This window comes from Rhinoraja longicauda, chromosome 9, assembly GCF_053455715.1.
Source record: "Rhinoraja longicauda isolate Sanriku21f chromosome 9, sRhiLon1.1, whole genome shotgun sequence".
In the NCBI taxonomy this organism is placed as follows: domain Eukaryota; kingdom Metazoa; phylum Chordata; class Chondrichthyes; order Rajiformes; family Arhynchobatidae; genus Rhinoraja; species Rhinoraja longicauda.
The window spans coordinates 22918542-22938157 of record NC_135961.1 but is presented as its reverse complement, the minus strand read 5'-3'; the positions used below and the strand labels follow the sequence as shown (position 1 = coordinate 22938157).

Here is a 19616-nt window from a genome sequence, read left to right as displayed (position 1 = left end):
AGCCATCCAAATTAAATGTTTTGTCGGTTGACAGCAGGTGACTGAGAACTATTCCTTGCCTAAGTGACATGCCAGAATACATATGCAGCTAACATTTGAAATAACACAAGTTAGACATATAACATTTATCTGACTCTCTAATGCAATCAGTATCCCTTCTACTTAATGATATTTTATTCATTATAGTTCAATGTCACTGCTTGGACCCGTTGGGTTCCCATTGTGACGTTGAACACGGAGGTATTATTGCGCAGGTGCGGCTGACGGGCAGGGCAAGTGGAAAAAGGCTTTATTAAAGTTTAAAAAGTGATTTATTAAAGTTTAAAAAGTGAATAACTTTTAAAATATTACGCCCATTTGAACCGCAGGCCAATGGTGAGTAAGGTGGGCCCAAAATTGTTGCGCTATCGTGTACCGTTTTGGCTGTATTTCAGGTATGCACAATCAATCAAACAAACAAACAAACAAACAAACAAACAAGATGAGAATGTTACTAATATATATAGATTTGGACGTATATGAACCCCATTCCATTCTCTGCACTATTCAGGCTGAAGCATTCAGCTATCTTGAAGCTACACTTTTGAAATCCTTCTCTGAGCATTTCATCTTTGCCATTTAAAAAGTCTCCCTAAAACCCATCATCTTGACATCATTTTATCATTTACCTGAATGTATTACAATGGCAGATATCAATTCCTTTACCATCAGTGGGAGTTCAGGAGGTTGCTTTCAACAAGCACATTGTGAACCACTGAATGTCCTCATTGGGTTTTACAACTGGCTAAACCACGGCTTGGTTATCTAGCTGTCCAATGCTTGTTAAAATCTGTGTTTGTTTTCCTCTTTTCGCGCCCACGCTCCAATTCGATATCATTGCATCTCATTAGGCCCAGCGTCTACTTTTCCATTCCTTATCAATTTCTTGGTCCTCCTTCGCTTAAATTTGAAGTTTTGCCCAATCTTTACTGTTCATTTTGACAAAGTTAAAAGCCTTTTTTTTCCATCGAATACATTCTTTAATTTCACAGTGGCCCACTTCCTGTTATGATCTTGTGCTTTAAAGAATATACGTTCACTGTAAGCTATGTAAAAAATAATTAAATATAAATCACTGCTCTTTACCATTTACGATGAGGGAAGCACTTATTACTGCCTTCCAGCATAAACTTACTAATAAGTGCTGCCCTTGCAGCTCAGTGACAAGTGCAGGCAACTCAATGTGGTAATGAGTTCTGGCCTGATCATTGTACTGGCTGTTGTAGAATTAGGGAAATTTACGGAACATAAGGAGTCCATTCTTCTCATTGTGCCTCCCTGGCCAAGAAGACAGACACAAAGGGTGTAGGAAAGAACTACAGATGCTGGTTTAAATCAAAGATAGACACAAAATGCTGGAGTAACTCAGTGGGACAGGCAGCATCTCTGGAGCGAAGGAATGGGTGATGTTTCGGTTCGGGACCCTTCAGAACGAGCTACCGGAGTAGATAGTTGAGGCAGGGGCTATCACAACGTTTCAGAAACATTTAGACATGTACATGGATCGGACAGGTTTAGAGCGATATTGGCTAAACGCAGGCAGGTGGGACGAGTGTGGATGGGACATGTTGGTCGGTGTGAGCAAGTTGGGTTGTAGGGCCTGTTTCCACACTCTATGAGTCTAAGAATCATCCATTTTAATGCCAGATTCAGTATCTTAATCATTTTGGAAGTTCGTGTATTTCAAATGCATATCCATTGCGCCCTTTACAAATGTGTTTAAATTTTCAGATTATCATCAAAATATTAGAATTTTCTGTCTGTTTTTAAAAGGAAAGTTTGACTAACTGTTGATACATAATTTGGATTCTGAACAGAGGATTAAGTAATTAATTAAAAGTTAATAAACTCCTGCATGCATTTGTGAATGCTGGAAATACTCAACATGCCACTGAAAGGACCTTGAGCTGAAAACACTAACTGTTTCTCACTCCACACATGCTGCCAAACCTTAAGAATATTTCCACCATTTCCCATTTTACTTTAGATATCCAGCATCTGCACTTTTTCATTTGCAATGCAAATAGGTATATATATCTGTATACATGTATGTTTCCAGAGATGCTGCCTGTCCCTGTTACTCCAGCATTTTGTGTCTATCTTTGGTGTAAATTAGCTTCTGCAGTTCCTTCCAACAGACTAAATGTATACATACATATAGGTTTTCATATCTTGATTTAGCCAGAGAAAGCACTGAAAATTACACGTTGTTGATCAAGTTCTCAGGCATCAAGGGATATGGGGGGAAAAAGCAGGAACGGGGTACTGATTTTGGATGATCAGCCATGATCATATTGAAAGTTGGTGCTGGCATGAGGGGCCGAATGGCCTACTCCTGCACCTATTTTTTATGTTTCTATTTAATAACTTGTCGGCTAGTGGATTTCACAAGGAGATAGCAAAACATTCGGTTACAAAATCAAAAATAGAAAATACTGGAAAATACTGAAATTTTCTAATGATTCTTTTTAACACACAATTTAAATTTCGTAAATGGTGAAACAAATCATTTCAGTATTAAAATACAAATTAGTCAATATGTTGCAGTTAAGTTAGTAGAGTTTCTTTTCCCCTTCCCTTTTAGGTTAACTGTGCTAAGAAAGGACTGGCAAGCAATCTACTCTCAAGCTACTGCTTAAGCCACTAGTGCAAACATCCTCTCCACATCCACTCTATCCAGGCCTTTTACTATTAGGTAAGTTTCAATGAGGTCCCTCTTCATCCTTCTAAGCTCCAGCGAGTATAGGCTAAGAGCCATCAGACACTCATCATATTAACTCAATCATCCCAGGGATCATTCTCGTAAACATCCTCCGGCCCAAAACTGCTCACAATGCTTCAAATGTGGTTTGACCAATACAGTGCAGAAAACTTCCTTTTGGCCCACCTGGACCGTGCCAAACAGCTTATTCTGCTGTTGCTATTGACTCTTGTTTTGAGCTTCTGGTACCCCCAGGTGCTGACAAGAATGGGATGCCATCCCACAACAGTGTGTGACCAGGCTGGTGACCAGCATGAGGAGGAGGTGCCAGGCTGTTATGGCTGTGTATGGTTCTTCCACACGCTACTGTGGCTCCTGTTTATTAAATGAATAAATTGTTAAATTGCCAATATGTCTTGTTTCTTCTGACTTCAATCATCCAATCCACCAAACAACACCGAACAAGAGTCAATGGCAGAATAAGCTGTTTGGCATTGGCAGAGAAGATTTGGCAAATTTTTCATGGGCGCAACCCATATACTCAGCTCTGCTGCTCATCCCACAAATGCATGTTCCTTACAAATGTGGCACCATTTAAAAGGGAAATAAACAGGCTTTCCAACGGTATAAGATTTATTGCCAAGAAGCATTGTTACAACAAAGAAATAATCTACCAAACACAAATTTCCTTACTTTTTGTGCTATGTTTATTTATCAGCAAGACTCATGGCAGCACTCAGGGAGCACATACTGGAAGGTTCGTCCGTTGAGGCGATATGGGTAGAGACTAAACATAAAAAAGTTGCAAGCATTCAATGGAATTGTACTATGGGCTCCTAATAGCAAGCGGAAGATAGAGGGACAGATATATGACAGATCACCAAATTATACTAAAGCAAAAGGGGATGACAGTAACTTGCCTAATATTGAATGGGATTTGCTCAGTGTCAAAGGCTTAGATGGAACCTTTGTTTGGTATATCCAAAATAGTTTATTGAAACAGTATGTGGATAGTCCTTTCCGAGAAGGGAACATACTGGACCTGGTGTTGGGAAATAAGCCTGGTCACGTGACTGGTGTTTCAGTGGAAGAGCATTTTGGGGATAGTGATCACAACTCCATGATTATTTTAATTGTTTTGAATAGGGATAAGTATGGACTTTGTGGGAAGGTGCTAAATTGGAGGTTCTGGGGAGACCTGATAGAAGTATAGAAAATTATGAAAGGCCTAGATGTGGACGGTCAAAGTCTTTTTCCCAGAATGGAAATATCAAATACTAGCGGGCATAACTTTAAGGTGTGGGGGCACGGTTTAAGGAAGATGTGTGGGACATGTTTTTCACACAGAGCACTTGGAACGTGATGCAACAGAGAGATTTAAGAGACTTTTGGATAGGTTCGTGGATATGCAGAGAATTAAGAGATATGGACCATGTGCAGGGAAATAAGAGTTGGTCTTGGCATCATGTTCGGCACAGACAATGTGGGCCGAAGGGCCTGTCCCGTTGCTTTACTGTTCTAAGAATCATCCTACAAGAGCCGTAAACACAAATAGATATGGGAAAGGAAAAAGATTAGCAAGAGTCCATTACAAATAGAAATGGGAGAAATTATACTGAAGAAAAAGGAAATGGTAAAAAAATATTAAAACAAATATTTTTCATGTAGAACAGTACAGCACAGGAACTGGCCCTTTGGCCCACAATGTTTGTGGTGAACATGGTACTAAGTTAAACTGATCTCATCTGCCGGTGACATGATCCATCTCCCTCTCACAGAAGATTTATCACAGAAGATGATGACTCAAAGACACACAAAATCCTCTGAAAATAATGGAGATCAATGAATCGAAAGAAAGTGGAAAACTAAAAGAAATTATTCTGCACAGAGAAATAATATTTGATTAATAGGTCTGAAAGCTGACAAATGCTCAGCACCTGATGACCTGCGTTGTAAGGTTTTGGAAGAAGTGTTTATGATGATGGTGGATGCACAAGTTGTCATTTTCCAAAATCAAAGTCAAAGTCAAAGTCAATTTTATTGTCAATCCTCAGCCAGTTTACACAGACAGAAAATCGAAATACCGTTTCCCACAATCCCGAGGAACAAAGTGCATAAAACTAAGTTAAAATTAAAAAGGCACAGCAAACAACAATCAACATAAAATATAAAATATAGTCACTTCAAATGCGTTTTTAAAAAAAGTGTCTGGTGCTGGATGTGCGTGTGTGTGGGGTGTTAAAGTCCAGGTCCAATGGGGGCAGGGGAGAGAGGAGGAAGGGAGGGGAGAGAGGAGGAAGGGAGGGGAGAGAGTTCAGCATCCTGACAGCCTGGTGGAAAAAACTGTTCTTTAGTCGGGTGGTGCTCGACCTCAGGCTGCGAAACCTTCTCCCTGAAGGCAGGAGGGTGAAGAGGCTGTTGGAGGGGTGGGAGGGGTCACCCACAATGCTCTGTGCTTTGCGGGTGAGGCGGGTGGTGTAAAGGAACAGGAGTGTTGGGAGTGAGGCGCCAGTGATCCTCTCAGCAGTGTTCACTATGCGCTGCAGGGTCTTGCGGCTGGAGGCTGTGCAGCTGCCGAACCACACAGTGATGCAGCTGCTGAGGATGCTCTCGATGGCGCCTCGGTAAAAAGTGTACATGATGGGTGTGGGCGCTCCCGCTCTCTTCAGTTTGCGGAGGAAGTAGAGGCGCTGCTGGGCTTTCTTGGCGATGGACGTGATGTTGTTGCTCCAGGAGAGATCCTCGGTGATGTTCACCCCCAGGAATTTGGTGCTGCTCACCTGCTCCACAGCAGCACCATTGATGGTCAGTGGGTGGGGGTGTTGGGTGTGCGTTCTCCTGAAGTCGACAACAATCTCCTTTGTTTTCTCCACATTCAGGAAGAGATTGTTGTCTGTGCACCACGCGGCCAGCTGGTCCACCTCCTTCCTGTAGTGGGTCTCGTCGTTGTTGCTGATGAGACCCACCACTGTTGTGTCATCCGCAAACTTGACGAAGTGGTTGGAGCTGTGGGTGGGTGTGCAGTCGTGGGTCAGCAAGGTGAAGAGCAGGGGGCTTAGCACACATCCTTGTGGGGCCCCCGTACTCAGCGTGATGGTGTCCGATGTGTTGCTGCCGACCCGTACAGACTGGGGTCTGGCAGTGAGGAAGTCCAGCAGCCAGTTGCAGAGAAGGGGGCTGAGGCCCAGATTTGTTAGTTTACAAACCAGCTGCTGGGGGATGATGGTGTTGAATGCTGAGCTAAAGTCTATGAACAGCATCCTAACATATGAGTTTTTAGTGTCCAAGTGGGTGAGGGCTGGGTGTAGAGCAGAGGAGATGGCATCCTCAGTGGACCGCTTAGCTCGATATGCAAACTGAAACGGGTCCAGGGAGGGGGGGAGGTTGGATCTGATCTGCTTCATGACCAGCCTCTCGAAGCACTTCATGATGGTTGAAGTCAGCGCTACAGGGCGGTAGTCGTTGAAGCAGGATGGAGAAGACTTCTTGGGCACAGGTATGATGGTGGTTTCTTTGAAGCACGAGGGAACAACAGCCTGGCTCAGGGAGATGTTGAAGATGTCTGTGAGGACATCTGTGAGCTCAGCTGCGCAGTCTTTTAGCACACGACCAGGAATGTTGTCAGGTCCAGAAGCTTTCCGGGTGTTAATCCTTAACAGTGTGCTCCTCACACTGCCTGGAGACAGACAAATAGCCTGGTCGTTGGGGGGGGAGTTGTTTTCTGCGCAGGTGTGTTGCTCTGTGCTTCAAAGCGTGCGAAGAAGCCGTTGAGGTTGTTCAGGAGAGAGGTGTCACTGTCACAGGTCTGTGGTAAGGGTTTGTAGTCCGTGATAGTCCTAATACCCTTCCACAGGCTCCGTGTGTCTCTGCTGTCACTGAAGTGGGCTGTGATGCGCCGGGTGTAGTGTTGTTTGGCTTTCCTGATGCCACTGGAAAGGTTGGCCCTGGCTGCTCTGAGACCGGCTGGATTGCCCTCTCTGAAGGCAACGTTGCGGACCCTCAGCAGCCCATGGACCTCCCCTGTCAGCCATGGCTTCTGGTTAGCCCGGATGGTGATGGCTCTGGTGTGGGTCACATCATCAATGCATTTGGTGATGTAGCCTGTAACTGTCTCTGTGTATTCCTGAATGTTGGTTGTGTTGTTGTATGTTGCTGCCTGCTTAAACATGTCCCAGTCTGTAGTCTCAAAGCAGTTTTGGAGTGCAGCTGTGCTGTCCTCTGACCACACACGTACCTCTTTTGAAACCGGTTTGGTGACTTTCACCCGGGGTCTGTATGCCGGTTGCAGCAGAACGGTGAGGTGATCAGAGAGGCTGATGTGGGGGAGGGGGGAAGCCTTGTATGCTCCTTTGATGGTCGTGTAGACAAAGTCCAAGGTGTTGTTTTCTCGTGTTGGGAAATCAACATGCTGGTATACTTTGGGCATGACAGTTTTTAGGTTAGCATGGTTGAAGTCCCCAGCTACGATGAGAAAGCCATCTGGGTGTGCTGTCTGCTGCTCAGAGATGGCCCGGTACAGTTCGCAGAGTGCCTCCTCTCTGTCCTTGTTGTTGGAACTGGGAGGGATGTAAACAGCGACTAACAGGATAGCTGTTAGCTCCCTCGGGAGGTAGAAAGGCCGGCACTTCACAAACATAAACTCCGCCAGCGGTGAACAGTGTTTGTAGACCAACACAGCGTCCCGACACCAAGCATCACTGATGTAAACAATCACACCGCCGCCGCGAGTCTTCCCCCCGCTAACCGTAGCTCTGTCCGATCGGTAGCATGTTAGCCGGTCGAGCTGAACAGCGGAGTCCGGGATGTTATGAAATGTTATGAATTCTAGGAAGGTTCTTGCGTTGTTTCAGATTGCAACTGTGGGACACTATCTTAGAAAGGAGACTGAAAGGAATTAGCATTTGAGGAGAATTCAAATAGATTGGGCCTGAACTTTCTTGAGTTTAGAAAATGAAAGATGATCTCATTCTTTCCTTGCTTGGATGTCAAGAATCTAACAGTCATTGTCTCAAAATAAAGTGTTGGCCATTCAGAACAGAGAAAGATAAAGGGTGGTGAATCTTTGGTATTTTCTACCCAAGAGGGGTGTGGAGGTACAATGAGTATTAAAGATAGATTGACAGAATTTTGGATGTTACAATAATCGAGGGATATGTGGTAAGTGATGCTGAGGTGGGAGATAAGCTATGATCTTAATGAATGGTAAAGCAGGCACAAAGGGCTATCTGACCAAGCGGTGGGCATTGGAAAGCAATTTTTGGCCGATGTACGCAGCTTATTTTGTGTGAAAATGTAGGTGGCAAATCCACCACTTATCTGATTTAAATCGGCAATGGGAGTTTGAGGTGAATGTGGGAGAGAAAATAGTTACAGCAATTACTGTATAGGGAAGAACTGCAGATGTTGGTTTACACCGAAGATAGACACAAAATGCTGGAGTAATTCAGTGATCAGGCAGCATCTCTGGAGAAAAGATCTGAAGAAGGGTCTCGACCTGAAACGTCACCTATTCATTTTCTCCAGAGATGCTACCTGACCTGCTGAGTTACTCCAGCATTTTGTGTCTATCAACAGCAATTACTACGTGTTTTCATAGATATAAATTGTTTGTTTATCATGCAAATAAAACAAAAATAGCTCTACAGGTTCAAAGATGATGTAGGGAATGTAGATTCAGTATTGAAGAAGCCACCAACAGTGAGCATAGGAATGGACCTCCAGAACTGCAGATTACTGTCTTTGGGAAGAACATATCCAGAAATCAGATGGAGAATATAATGTTTGTAAAAGATAATCAACCTTCTCTACTTTTCATACAACGCAAACTTCAACTTCTGTGTTGTATTATAGTCAGTGTGCACTTATAGCTTTTAAAAACAAGCAATCATATTGTAACGGTTTATGTCGAAGTTTGGCTTTTCATAAATATGGCTCATTGTTATACAGCTCCAATAACTTTTATCACCTTACCGCAGATAAAATCAAAGACAGTGGCACAGTGTGTGGAATACTACTACACTTGGAAAAAGGTCTTGCGATTAGGTCGAAAGCACCGAACACGCCTTGCAGAAATGGAAGCTGAGGGGATGGTAAGTCATAATCATCAATATGAGGAAGATAACGATAAAACATTTGAAAGGACGAAAACTTATTTGACCATTGCTTTTCTTTCAAACTGGACATTTCTTAATTAGTTACAGAACATTAAGTAACGGTTGAAATTTTAGTTAATGTACATCCAGAATAAAGAATAAGCAAGGCAGGCTTCTGACGTTCGAAATGTGATGTGTAAACAGAAAATGCTGGAAACAAACAGCATACCAAACAGCTTTGGACCGTGAAGTATTGATGGTATTTTCTGTTTATCTTACTGAAAATGTTGAGTCTGTTCAGTTTTTTTAGCATTGACAGTTCTTTGAACGTTTCTGCTGCTTCGAAAAGGAAACTGACATTGTTGATTTGTGAGAGATTAGCACTTCCAATTGATATTAATATTTTAATATACTACAGAATAATTATATATCTGAGCAAGTGCAAAATATAAACTGAAAACATTAAAGATAAACAAAATAAAAGAGGCAAACATTAATACTGCGGAAGGAAGACCAGAACTACTTTGCGGTGGGGATTCCTGGAAGAGAAGTGACAGCACAACTGCACAAAGAGACTCTAAAGTATTGAATTCCAGTTGGGAGTCGACCAGAGAACGTAACTCTAACTTGGCGCCAGCAATGGATGGAGGGAGACCCGTCCAGGTACCAGTGAAGCATACTTGTTCAGAAACCAGTATCTTCACTTTAGAGATAGTCAGCATGGCTTTGTGTGTGGGGAATCGGGTCTCACAAATCTGAGCTTTGTGAAGAGGTCACCAAGTGGATTGATGAGAGCAGGGAAGTGGATGTTGTCTCTATGGACATTAGCAAGGCCTTTGACAAGGTCCCGCGTTGTAGGCGGAAGGTTAGATGGCATGGAATCCAAGGTGAACTACCCAATTGGATTAAACATTGGCTTGGAGTACCCTTTCTACTCCATCAAAGGGTAGTTGCGGAGGGTTGTTTTAGGTCTGTGACGCATGTAGTGACGCATGGACCAGTGCTGGGTTTCCTGCTGTTATATACATAAACGATTTGGAAGACAACGTAGTTACCATTGTTGGTATATTTGCAGATGACACCAAAATTGGTGGCAATGTCGGCAGTGAGGAAGAATACCCAAGTCTACAACAAGATCTTGATCAGCTGGGAAAGTAGGCCAAGGAATGGCAAATGGAATTTCACTTTGACATGTATGAGGTGTGCACTTTGGTATGTCAAACTAGACAGGACTTAGACGGTAACGGGTAGAGCCCAAGGGAGTGTTGCAGAAAAGTGGCAAGTCAGGTAGACAGTGAGTTGAAGAAGGCATTATCATATCATATCATATCATATATATACAGACGGAAACAGGCCTTTTCGGCCCACCAAGTCCGTGCCGTCCAGCGATCCCCGTACATTAACACTATCCTACACCCACTAGGGACAATTTTTACATTTACCCAGCCAATTAACCTACATACCTGTACGTCTTTGGAGTGTGGGAGGAAACCGAAGATCTCGGAGAAAACCCACGCAGGTCACGGGGAGAACGTACAAACTCCTTCCAGTGCAGCACCCGTAGTCAGGATCGAACCTGAGTCTCCGGCGCTGCATTCGCTGTAAAGCAGCAACTCTACCGCTGCGCATTGGCACACTTGTGTTATTGGGAAGGGTATTGAGCACAAATGTTGGGACATCGTGATGCAGCTTTATAAGTCGTTGATGAGACGACACCTGGAGCACTGTGACATTGTGGTCATCCAGCTAGAGGAAGAATGTCATTAAGTTGGAAAAGGTTCCGAAAAGATTCACCAGGATGCTACCTTGGGTTGCAGCCTTGAGTAATAGGGAGAGGTTTGATAGGCTAAGACTTTCATCTTTGGAGCACAAGAGGCTGAGGAGCGACCTTCTTGAGTGCGTAAGATTACGAGGGGCATAGATAAAGTGAATGCTCTCAGTCTTTTTCCCAGGGCGGAGCATTCTAAAACGAGAGGGCTTAAGGTGAGAGGGGAGATATTTAAGAGGGCCCTCTGGCAACCTTTTTCACTTAGACTTAGTCTGTATCTGGGATGAGCTAAAGAAGCACTTACAATTACGACTTTTAAAAGACATTTTGCAGATATAAGGATAGAAAGGATTCAGAGGGCAATGAGCCAAATGCAAGCAAATGAAATTAGCTCAACATGCCAATTTGGTCAGCATGGACAAGATGGGCCGAAGAGCCTGTTCCCGTGCAGTTCAGCGCTGTGATTCTATAACTTCTGGAGCCTGTAAATGGGCATCTGATTCTGCATGAGAAATTTATTTAGTGCTCAGCAGTTTTTATCATTCCTAGGTGACTCTTAATTTTTATCTTATTCAAATCTATTAAGATAACCATCAAGATTCAATTTAATTGTCACATGTACCAATTAAGGTACAGTAAAATTTGAGTTACCATACAGCCATACTAAGTAAAAAGCACCAAGACACACAGCCACATAAAATAAAATTTAACATAAACATCCACCCCAGCGGAATCCACATTCCTCACTGTGATGGAAGGTAATAAAGTTCAATCAACTTCCTCTTTGTTCACCCGCGGTCGGGGCTGCTGAACCATCAGCAGTCGTTGCTGCCGACGGTCTGATGTCCGAAGCCCTCACATCGGGATGGTTGAAACTTGGCATTGGAGCTCCCGAGTCGGCCTCATCTTACTAGAGACCGCGGGCTTTATGGTGTTAAAGTCCACAGGCCCCGCAGTTGGAGCTCTCCATAGTCGATCCTCGGCAAAGGATCGCAGCTCCACGATCTTAAGGTCTGCGCAGCGCCGGGCCGGTCTCCAGGAAAGGCCGCACCACTCCACGATGTTAGGCCGCAGAGGGGATGGAGATACGATACGGAGAAAAATCTCATCTCCGTCGAGGTAAGTGATTGAAAAAAGGTTTCCCCAATTCCCCAACCCCCCCCCCCCCCCCCCCACACATAAAACAAACCAAGAAACACTAAAACATACTTTAACACATACTTTTTAAAAAACAGTAGAAAGGACAGACAGACTGTTGGCAAGACAGCCAGTGCTGGTAGCACCACCTGGTGTTTCCACGGTGCTTCAGAAAAACCAGAGGCAAGATGAGAATTTTTCTTTGCACAGAATGTAATCTGGTGGCATAATTATGTGGCATTTTAAGCACATTGAGTAGTCATTTGGTAGGAAAGAACTGCAGATGCTGGTTTAAATCAAAGGTAGACACAAAATGCTGGAGTAACTCAGCGGGACAGGCAGCATCTCTGGGAAGGGGGAGGGGATGGAGAGAGATGGAACTTCAAATAGCCCTTGATGCAGGACACTGTCACTGCACTGAGTAGCTCCTTCAATGACAGACTCCTTCACCCCGTGTGTGAAGGAGAGATATATATCGGAGGTCCTTCTTTCCCGCTGCTGTGAGACTACTACCAGCGCTACTCCCAGCAGACCAGTCAACAGACCAGTTAACAGTAACAGTTAAAAAAATCCACAGTAAATGATGACAGTTATCCTTATCTTTATTTTTATTTATAACAAATGTCTCTTGCTATCCACTTTGCTGCTGTAACACTGCAAATTTCACCGGTGTAGGACAAATAAAGGAATATATTATTATTATTTCCCTCTTTCCCCTTCCCAGTTCTCACACCAGTCTTACTGTCTCTGACGACATTCTATCTTTCTCCCACCCACTCCCCTAACATCAGTCTGAAGAAGGGTCTCGACCCGAAACATCGCCCATTCCTTCTCTCCAGAGATGCTGCCTGTCTCACTGAGTTACTCCAGCATTTTGTGTCTACCTTCGAGTAGTAATTTAGGTCTGGGGCTAATTTGATTTCTTCCGAAGAGCCCAGTCTAGGTATGATGGGTCAAATGATATCTTGGCGTGCAGCAGCTTTTAATGAACTTTTAATGAATTTATATGTGCACAAACAGTTGAATTTTCTGAGAGTGAGGAACAGGGGCATTCCAGAATGTCCCTGTTCCTCACTCTCAGAAAATTGCACAAATTGCATAATCAGTGACACTTACAACCAGGATAGAATCGATGGGGGGGAAAGGTACAAGCATGTTGTATTGAAATACATGGTGACATACTTAAACCTGGCATTGTACCTGATTTATAATTACCAACAGATTAATCAGGAACATGTTTAAAAGTAGTGTGATTAATATTCTGCAAAACACAAAGTGCTGCAGGAACTCAGGCAGCATCTGTGAAGGGAATGGACAGGTGACATTTCAGATCTGGACCCTTCTTCAATCAGATGCTGCCTGATCCACTGTTCCAAAGCAAATCTTGCGTTTTGCTCAAGATCCCAGCTTCCTGTCTCTCCATATTAAGATTATGTTCTGCAATTTGATGCTAATTGAGAGGATTGTATGTTTGCAAATTTGGAGCTTGGTCACAATTCTTGGTTCTCTTTCCTCATTCCCTGGAAGTGTCCTGTCCTGCTGAGATGCTGTTCCAAACGCACTGAGGACCCTGAGATCTTCAAATGTGTGAGATATTTTGTAGTGAAAATGGATTAATATTAACATGCTTTCTTAGGAATTAAGTAATGAGGATGCTCTTTAATTCTGTTTAAGTTATTTATCTTCAAACCACCTTCCTTTGTCACAAATCATATTATCAACAGTGCCATCTCACAAAGCTCACGTTGAATGTACCTGTTTGATTTATAATTAAATTTCCTTTCTCTTATGTAATAAATTGGATTTTTTTCTTCCTCTGTAGTTTAGTGATGAAGATGAAGAATTGGAGGACGAGGATGATTATGATAGAAAATCTGATCAAGATGAGGAGAAAACAGAGGGACTGAAGTCGCCATTGCAGCTCGTGTTGGTTCCAGTGGAGCAGCCAGTCATTCAAGGGCCCACGTTTATGTGTGAAATGCCAAATTGTGGTGCAGTAAGTATGAGTTTTGGCTTCAATATAAGTTAATCATAATCATACATTATTAGCCAAGTATGTTTTGCAACATATGAGGAATTTGATTTGCCATACAGTCATACCAATAAAAAGCAACAGGACACACAAAATACATTTTAACATCTTCTTGCGTTTGAGACAGCAGAAATTATGTAACACCCTCCAGGCGCTGTAGCCAGTGCAATGTGCTGTTGTCATTTTAACATAAACATCCACCACAGTGACTCCTCCACATTCCTCACTGTGATGGAAGGTGCAAAAAAAAGTTTGATCTCTTCCCTTCCCGCGGTCGGGGGCCTCGAGCCTTCCGTTGATGGGACGATCTTGGCTCGCATTGCTGCCGGTCAGACCCTCCATGTTGGGGCGATCAATCTCCCGCATTGGGGGGGATCTCAGCTCCCAGCGCCGGCCGATTGGACCCCGGGTCTGGGCTAGTCAAACCTCTTGCGACTTTAGAGCTTCTCAACATCAGTGTCTACCCAAGACTGTGAGCTCCTTGATGGTGAAATCTGCGGATTGCAGGCTCCGATGGTAAGTCCCGGCCCCACGGTGGGGCTCAAAGTCAGTCTCGAGCAAGGTCTCCAGCTCCATGATGTTAGGCCGCAGAGCGACTGGAGATACGATCCGGGGGGAAAAAAACGCATCTCTGGCATCGTAAGAGATTGAAAAAAAGTTTCCCCCGACCCCCTGCGCCACCCCCACGTAAAACAAACCAGAGAACAATAACACAAACTTTTTAAAACACACTGAAAATAACAAAAAAGGCGAAAAGACAGACAGACAGCTGCCGTCGCTGATGGCGCCACCCGGTGGAAACTAATTATGAAAGGCTTTTGTTTGAATTTTCTATACTTTTTTCTTGACTCAGATATTCCAATTTACCACTCCTTTTCAATGCCCAATTTTCTAAAAAAACAAAATTATAGTCTGCAAGATGATGATTGGATCCAGTCCCATTGATTTCTGGAATAGGGGTTTGGGGTGTAGTAGCTCTGGCACAATGGTGTTAAAAGCAGAGCTAAAGTCCACAAACAGAATCCTGGCATAGGTCCCCTTGCGGTCTAGGTGCTAGAGGATGAAGTGCAGGCCTAGGTTGACCGCGTCATCCACCGATCTATTGGCCCTAAGTAAATCCTAATCCAAAGAATCCTTTCCAATAGCTTCCCTACCACTGACATGAGGCTCACTGGCCTATAATTTGCTGGATTCTCTATTACCTCCCTTATATAAAGGGACAACATTACAGTCCTCTGGGACCTCGCCCTTGGCTGGAAAAGATCTTTGTCAGGGCTCCTGCAATCTCTCTTGCCTCGATCAATAACCAGGGATAAATCCCAAAAGGTCCTGGGGATTTATCCACCTTAATGGATAAATCCCCAGGACCTCGACAAGAGCCCCAATACCTCCTCATTCTTAACTGCCCTTGCATATTAGTATTCTCCACACTGATCTCACTGTCCTCTATCTACTTGGTGAAAATACATGCAAATCCTCGCCAACATCCCCAGATTTCTAGCACACATTCCCTTTTTGATTTTTGAGCAGTCCTCCCTTCTATCTCGTTACCCTCTTGTCAGTATTGTCCGTCCTTGAAACATGCTGATGGGATTAATTTAGCTTCCTTCCATTTACCCTATCTGAACCACCTCTATTAAATCTCTTCTCCAGCCCTGATAATATTTTCTCCAGTGTGGAGACCAGAAAGATACACACCACAATGGCCGCGCCGTTGTGTTTGGCTGCCTGCCACTGTATGTTTCTTTTTTTCCTAGTCAGATGTGCAGCACTTTGGTCAACGTGGGTTGTTTTTAAATGTGCTATACAAATAAATTGACTTGACTTGACTTCACTGTATCTTAACTGGTGTTTACAGTTCCTGAATCATCTCCCTGTTCTTGTATTCCATTGTTTGGCCAATAACGTTTTTCTACCCTACTACCTTAAGGAATGTATAGATGTGAACTTCAAGATCTCCCAACCTGACTCCAATTCTCTACTATTCTCAGTATACTACTCTTCATCATATGTTCTTTTGTCTTGTTTGTTCTCTCACTGCCCCGTTTTAGACCGGTTAACCACAGTTAAGTCCCACTTAACCATTGAATTACTGCAGCCTAGAGCTTTCATCCTCACCAACCACTCTATATATTCAACATTGCTAGCAAACTTCTTAATTTATATATCACCAAACATGCTTGTAGCTTAGGACCCAAAATATAACCTTCACATTATCCATACAGTGTGGTTTGGAATCAAGCTAATGTTTTCTGTAGATTTAGCTGGTTTTATCTTCCTGGTTTTGATACTTTGAAGTCAGGACACCTGTATGATTTATGTGTATACAGACACAAAAATGTGATGATGTGGGGGGGTATGGGGAGTGGAACGGCGGTATCAACAGCTGGTCAGTCCTTTAAAATCATAGTACCAACAGAGGCTTGGTATTGCACTTTTATTATTGTAGCCCATTTTAATGTCCTGGTCATAGTCATATAGCGTGGAAACAGGCCCTTTGGCCAACTTACCTACATCGACCAACATGTCCCATCTACACCAGTTCCACCTGCCTGCGTTTGGCCCATATCCCTCTAAGCCTATCCTACCCATGTACCTATCCAAATGTTTCTTAAACGTTGCGATAGTACAGGCCTGAACTACCTCCTCCGGCAGCTCATTCCATACACCCCCACCCTTTGTGTGAAAAAGTTACCCCTCAGGTTCCTATTTAATCTTCCCCCCTTACTTTAAACTTATGTGCACCGGTTCTCGATTCCCCTACTCTGGACGAGTGAGTAACATCAAAAGACGTAAAAATATGTTCAACCGTTGCCCGAATACCAGACTGCCAGTTTTCAGTAGGAAATCTCATGTTCTGCTGTGATTTGAATATAGAGCAAACTGTTCATTTGCTCCATGCACCGAGGCAATGAAAACCCCTTTAAAAGTACAAATACCATTTGTTCCGCACATATTTAGGTGGTACTAGACCAAGTGGACCCGTTGGGCCCAAACCTCTCCTGCATTGGTGCAGCACCTTCACCTTCCCTCCCCCCCCTTCCCCTCACTCCACTCCCCCTTCCCCCACTCCATCCCCCTCAACACCCCCCCTCCCCTTATCCTCCTCCTCCCTCCCTTGGAGATAGATTTAAACTTAAAAATGTCAATAACTAAAAATAGAACACCGATTTCAATTAAACTTCTTCCATTAGCACCAAAGGGACCACGGTGAGTAAGGTGGGCCTAAAATTGTTGCGCTATCGTGTACCGTTTTGGCTGTCGTTCAGAAACAAACAAACGAGATCTTTAGTATATAGATATTTTGAGGCCTCACTCCCCGAGTGCCTTGACACCCTTTATGATAACTTTTGTAATTTAAAAACTATTTGAATAATTAAATAATCAACAAATTAAAATAAAGTTAAATAGGTAAACCACTTGCATGTATCGACCTTTATACTCAAATGAGTCGGGCCATGTTTCAATTACCAACCATCCCTGGCTTAAAGCTAAGGGTCCTGTGCTTGCCTGCAGGACCTGGGTGGGCTCAGTTATGGGCTGAAAAGCAAGTGGCAACTAGTTATTCTCTACAAAGTTGTTGAATGTTTCAAAGTATGATTCAGCCTTCATTTTCTACTTGAACAAGTGTTTCCATGTGCCCTCTCAGTAATTTTTTAACATAATAAATGTATTATTTAAGGTGAAAAATTAAGATGTTTTGTTGAATTGACCTCGAGTTCCAGCACTGCACTTTTGTTTGCAAATTCTCCTTTCAGATATTCAGCTCCAGACAAGCTTTAAATGGCCATGCACGGATTCACGGTGGTTCTAACCAAGTCCCAAAGCAAGCGTCTGCAGCTAAACTTAAAACAGGAGGACCCCAGCCAGGCTATACATCTGTCAAGAATTCTCATGCGCATGGTACTACAACAAGTGGTGAAACAGATGCTGCTACAATTTTCCCTTGCAAGGAATGTGGAAAGTAAGTACTTTAACTGAAAATGTTGCAGAATTTCATTATATTGTATCGTTTTGATGGTCAATAAATGAAAAAAATATTCAATTTTGTTTTAAATGTTGCTGTTTGTACATAATTTTAAAGTGTTTCTTTGTTCAAGGATGTTCTACAAGATCAAAAGTAGAAATGCTCACATGAAAACCCATAAACAACAGGAGGATCAGCAGCGTCAGAAGACACAAAAAGCCTTTGCAGCTGCTGAAGTAGCAACGATAACCAGGCCTGCTTCACCAATAGCACCTATGCTACTTCACCCAGACCATATGAGTATGGTAAAGCGACACTTGGAAGTAGAGGATCATGATATCATTCAGGACTTAGAAGATGTCATGGATGAATCGAATGTCATAGATGGAGAAGATGGAGAATTTCTCCAGGATGATGAATTGTAAATGTCTTTAAAGCAACTTTCAAAATAACGCAGAATAACTTTCATAGACAATAAGTTGGACAAAACTGCTTTTTGTGTTTTTAAGTCATCAGGAAGTACTTAGGTTCAAATGCAGTATGCAGAAGAATCCCAAGAGAGTTGCACATGGATGGAAATGCTGGATCTGCTTTTTGCCATTTATACCTTTACATAGGCGAAACAAAGCCTCATGGACTATTATTTTCCTTTCCAGCTGCTTGTTTAAAGTTCGAAGCATTGAAGCCAAACGGGTTTTTTGCTAAAAAGGTTTTTTGTCGAGTGAAAGTTTCAGAAACTATATTGTCTACTTTTCTATAAAACAAAACAAAAAAAGCTGTAAATAAGGTTCAAAATTATATATATTTTAAATTGTTAAATCTTGATTTGTTTACGCATTTATTTAACTGCTGTTCCTTGGTGTTATCTAGCAGGTATGGTGTAAATACTTTATATCCAAAAATTCTATTGTAAAAGCAAAATATTTTTGAAAGTAAAAGTGTCAAAATGACCAAGAGAATGCAGATCTTTCATTCGGGCTGTTTTCTGTTATTACAATGATGTACAGATTTATTAAAGTTTTATTTTATTAATTTGGGGGTACAGATTGTGGTCAGATTGCATGCCTTTTACTCCATAATGTAATTTATTTTTGTTATATTTGCACTGTAGATGTTTTTTTAAGTATGTGAGGAGACCCTTCCATACATTTGTAGTCACCTTTCATCTATAAATGAATGAGATGTATTTGTCAAGTTATGAATGAAGCACTATGTATAGATCAGTGAATGACTTCACTTGTAACATGCTTTTAATTGTATAGCCAAAAAGGACTTTTGGAGGATTTTTGTGCCATGTTCTGGGAAGGCTGCATAGTTTTGTTTTTTTTAATGATGGCATCTTTAAAATAGGCAGCATTTTCTTGTGAATTTAGTATTCACTTTAGCAGGTTGTGCTTGAATAATGTACCCAAGGGTTTTTTTAAGAATGTGATGGGATTAACTGATTTTTTTTCCCCCCTATTAAACTAATCAAAGGAAATGATTTTTTTTTATTTTCTGCCTCCCAAAGTATCTGAAATAAAGTACCCGAGAAAGATCCCAACCTGGGACGTCGCCTGTCCATGTTCTCCAGGGATGGACCCGCTGAGTTATTCCAGCACTTTGTGTCTTTTTGTGTAAATCAGCATCTGCATTTTCCTTGTATCTACCTGAAATTAAAAAGTTATTTTGAAAGTGAATTCCACTAAGAAAGATGTTTTAACCTATAGACTAATTTCCTTGAAGTGATCTGATTTGGCTATATCAGGACAGTTAATATATACATTACATTAAGATTCTCAGGATCTCTACTGTTCAGTAATCAATTGACCTCAACGTCAATGGTGTTGATACCAGGTAATTGTTGGTGCTCTTGAAATCTGCAAATATTTCACCAAATA

At 42.5% G+C, this 19616-nt stretch overlaps 1 protein-coding gene across 6 annotated transcripts in view; it reads left to right on the top strand.

Annotated features, from left to right (window-relative positions):
• LOC144596539 (transcriptional-regulating factor 1-like) overlaps positions 1-19380 on the top strand; it is a 207802-nt gene extending 188422 nt beyond the window's left edge. For all 6 annotated transcript variants that reach the window (XM_078404958.1, XM_078404962.1, XM_078404961.1 and 3 more), the window contains 4 exons: positions 8716-8829; positions 13560-13733; positions 17528-17733; positions 17870-19380. In XM_078404958.1, coding sequence (XP_078261084.1) covers positions 8716-8829; positions 13560-13733; positions 17528-17733; positions 17870-18161 — 786 coding nt within the window. In that variant the 3' untranslated portion in view covers positions 18162-19380. The remainder of the gene's footprint in view (positions 1-8715; positions 8830-13559; positions 13734-17527; positions 17734-17869) is intronic.
• Positions 19381-19616: the final 236 nt, after the last annotated feature.